Here is a 3,814-nt window from a genome sequence, read left to right as displayed (position 1 = left end):
CTTCTACATTATAATCCACACGTGCGGATATAATTTTTTAACATCGCAAAAATGTAGTGCGTCATTGAAAATAACCTTGAAGTTCTTTGCGAAAAAATTGCGTGGTAGAAATTTGAGGTTAGTAGTTACAGAAGATTCAGCATTATAGAAAAAATTTTAACGCTGAATTCAATCATCCTTGATTTTCTATAGTCGAAGAGTAGTCTTAGTGGATGATTGAAAGAATTCAAATATTTTATTATATTAATTTGTTGCATTTTAAATTTTTAAATTTAAATCTTTAACATTTAAAAGGTAAAAAACTGACCTTTCTAAATGAGAACTGAAAAGCGAGAATATATCTATGTCTAAAAAAGCATGCGACCTCAGCTCTAATATCGTTTCATGACATAAGGAGCGATAAGCGTCGGGCAGTGTACTCTTGGTATTTACTAAACGTCCATGAAACGTCTCGAATTAAATGCATGCTGTCTATAATCTCTCTCTCGAGTCTCGAAATTGTTTTCAGTATCTTGTTACATACACCTCATCCAGAGGTTGACGGACCTAGCATATGGAAAAGAATGAATACGAAAGCGAACGATTGCGAGCTGTAAAAAGAAGTGATCTCTCTATAGAACGATAGCATAGGATAATGATATGTGTGATAATGATCAGACTGCTGATGTATGAATGCTTCTGTGAGTTTAAACGCGTGTGGCTGTTATCTCTGGTCCTCGCTCGCTACTTGATACCGGAATAAAGCATCCCTGAGTATATGACCTACCATAAGAAATGCTTTTTTATTCCTTTCTTACCTTCGATTAACTTTAAATATATCTTTTTTCAATTCTTATTTTTCTCGAATATTCTAGACTGCAGAAGAATGTTTTTCACAGGCAGGAATTTTTAGTCAAAGCATCATCTATCAGGAATTTTCAAATTAAATTAATAATCAAACAGGATGCTATGCAATAAATCAAATAAATAGTCAAAACAGGATGCCATACGTAGCTCTCCAAATATAATTTCACGTATACACCTGCATTTAACAAACATCTTATCTGTCAGGAAGTAATAAATCATCCTTATTTATCTCATTTAACCTTGACACATGCACGTTATAACCTTGAACCTATTTACATGAATTTGGCTACAGACTATTGCGCAAGCGTGACGTCATCAGGATCCTTCGAGAAAGATCTCAAAGCTTAGCACGGACACGAACCCTTTTTCCAGAAAGTGCTTAGCACGGACACGAACCAGTACAGGTCGAAGCTTCTCCATGCCGGTAAGGTAGGAATATTGAGTTAGAAACCCCCCTGTACATCTACTAATAGTTAATAAAAAGAGTGTCAGTAGAATGAATGAAGCCTGAAACAAAAGACCTTGGCCACTAATGGACCCAAGTGGGGAACCTTACATAACGACTTGGTGAGGTTCTTCGCTTGGGGTGATTGCTAGAGAGATTGATCAGCAACCTGGGTCGGAGCAGTGTTGCGGAACGAACGTGTTATTTACTTAAATAGCACGAGAATTCTGGATCAATCGGAAAAATCTCTATCCCTTCCACACACTACTCCTTTCCCCTGACGAGTGAGTCACGCCTACTCCGAAAGGGAAATGGCTTAATGGTGTAATAATAATAGCGGATGCAAACAAAATTTTACATCTAATTTTCTGAATGTCTTGAAATCTGTCAAACAAATTTTTGTAGGGTAGGTTTAGACATCTTTTTAAACATAAGAAATTAATGTAACTGCACAGGTTTGTCCGATGAATTACATATAACAACGAACGAAATTGTAATTATTTTGATTGTTAACACTCCAAAGTTACTCCAAAGACGATTTTCAGTAAAAAAAAGCATATATGTGTAAATAAACGTGTCCCAACATGTACAATACGCGTGTCCCAATCTATACGGTAAGTATACATTTAAAGATATGCGCTATGTGTGCGTATGTGTGTTTTGTATGGCATTTTTTTACAATTGAGCAAAAAATGATCTGCACTGAATGAAAAATCCTCTTCAGATATAACAATTCATTTAATTTAAAACATATTTACCTTGCAAATTCGATTTAAAAAATATTCAGTTAATGGGGGTTGAATGAGGTCAACACGATAATTTTTTACTCCTTGTGAGTACAGCTTGGTGCAGCTTTTAACATAGAATATGTGATAGTACTAACAGGTGGCACCAGTGTAAACAAATTGAAAAAACGCGCTGTCCTAAATGTTACAATGTCACACAAATATTTATTTAAAACAATATAACAATAATATTATAGTTCCTTTTAAGTATAATGCTTTTCTAGGACATTATCCCAAACTTATCCTGAAAAAATTAATATTCTTCAAAGAGACTGTAATAATATTCCTATATTGTTTTTAATAGTTTCTTTCAGATCATACCAATCTCTAAATCAAACAAAAATGTCGATTCGATATCTAGGAGTTTTTTATTTCCATAGTAAGTGACACACCGCTGAAATTCGGTGAGCGTAGAACGAATATTTTCAGTAAGCTAAGCGTAAGCTAAGATAACCACGAAAAAGGAGGTAAGTGTTTTTAATCAGATTTGTTTTTTAGACTGATATTTCTGGCTGATACCGTACTCACTTTGCGAAATTATAAAAATTGGAGAAAATTTAATAATTTTAATAGGGTTATTTTAAATATAAATACACATTTCTTTATACAAATTATAGCCAATATTCAACTACATAATCCTAAAGTACATAATTAATTGATTTAACTTAATGAAATAAAACAAACAATTGTTTTCATTAAATCATAAAAATAATTTTTACTTTATATTTTTTACATTCTCATGATGACGAGAAGGTATTGGTTTTATGTAAAATTTCAATTTCTCTGTTTTCATCAAATCTTTACGTTTTGAGACCCACTGAGTCAGAAAAAACGATTTTTACGAAGGTGTTTGTCTGTCTGTCTGCATACTGTAGGCACGATCACTTTCGAAAAATTTGTCAGATTGGATTCTGCTTTGGCACACTTTTTTAAGGCCTAAAAAGAAAGAACAAGTTAGTAAACCAGCTAGTTTGGATTAAAATTCAAAAAGTGAGCACGTTTTCAAAATGTTTGAAACCACATTTTTTCAAGATTTCAAAATTATTATCAAAGTTAGAGCATTTTTAAAATCCAAAAAAACAAAGTAAAATGAACATTTCAAGGCAAAACCACATGATATGAAAAAAATTTAAGAGAAGAAAAACGTTGATTTTTTAAATCGCCACAATCTTATAATAATAACTTTTTTAATTTGGTCGGAAAGTGGAAATTTCCAAATTTGATCGTATCGAAAATAATGAAAAATCCAAAAATTCCATTGTTCGGTCAAAATATGCAAGATACGAAAAAAATGTATAAGCTAAAATTGCGCGCCCTGGAAAAACCTACAAATTTATAATGAATTACTTTTCGATAGGGCGCGTAGATTTTGTTTTTGGTCGTAAAAAACAACATTAGAAATAAAAAAATAAAATTTTTTGGTCTATCGAGACAAGCTACGAAAAAAATGAGACAAAATTTGCTCGTCCAAAAAAGAGCTATAATTTTTGATAGGACACGTAGTTTTTGCTTTAGACGTAAAAAATAACATACAAAATAAAAATATTAAGATTTTTTGAAAAAATGAGACAACTTACAAACTAAAATTAACAGACAAATATGTTCGCCTGAAAACTGTTGGCGGTAAAAAAAATACATATACAAATAGTGACCTTTATAATGTTTAATCGAGAACAATATATATTTTAAAGAAACAAATAACACATATAGAAATTGTAGTGAGTATACATGTACGAAA

The 3,814-nt window shown here is 32.0% G+C and overlaps 1 protein-coding gene across 1 annotated transcript in view; it reads right to left on the bottom strand.

Annotated features, from left to right (window-relative positions):
* Positions 1-2,967: 2,967 nt before the first annotated feature.
* The window catches only part of LOC117176094 (facilitated trehalose transporter Tret1-like), a 38,717-nt gene continuing 37,870 nt past the window's right edge, over positions 2,968-3,814 (bottom strand). Inside the window, exon 5 of the mRNA XM_033366124.1 lies at positions 2,968-3,012. Within this exon, the coding sequence (XP_033222015.1) occupies positions 3,006-3,012 (7 nt within the window). The 3' untranslated portion in view covers positions 2,968-3,005. The remainder of the gene's footprint in view (positions 3,013-3,814) is intronic.

This window comes from Belonocnema kinseyi, chromosome 7 (assembly GCF_010883055.1).
Source record: "Belonocnema kinseyi isolate 2016_QV_RU_SX_M_011 chromosome 7, B_treatae_v1, whole genome shotgun sequence".
In the NCBI taxonomy this organism is placed as follows: domain Eukaryota; kingdom Metazoa; phylum Arthropoda; class Insecta; order Hymenoptera; family Cynipidae; genus Belonocnema; species Belonocnema kinseyi.
Note: the sequence above shows the minus strand (reverse complement) of the source record. Positions and strands in the feature narration are given on the sequence as shown.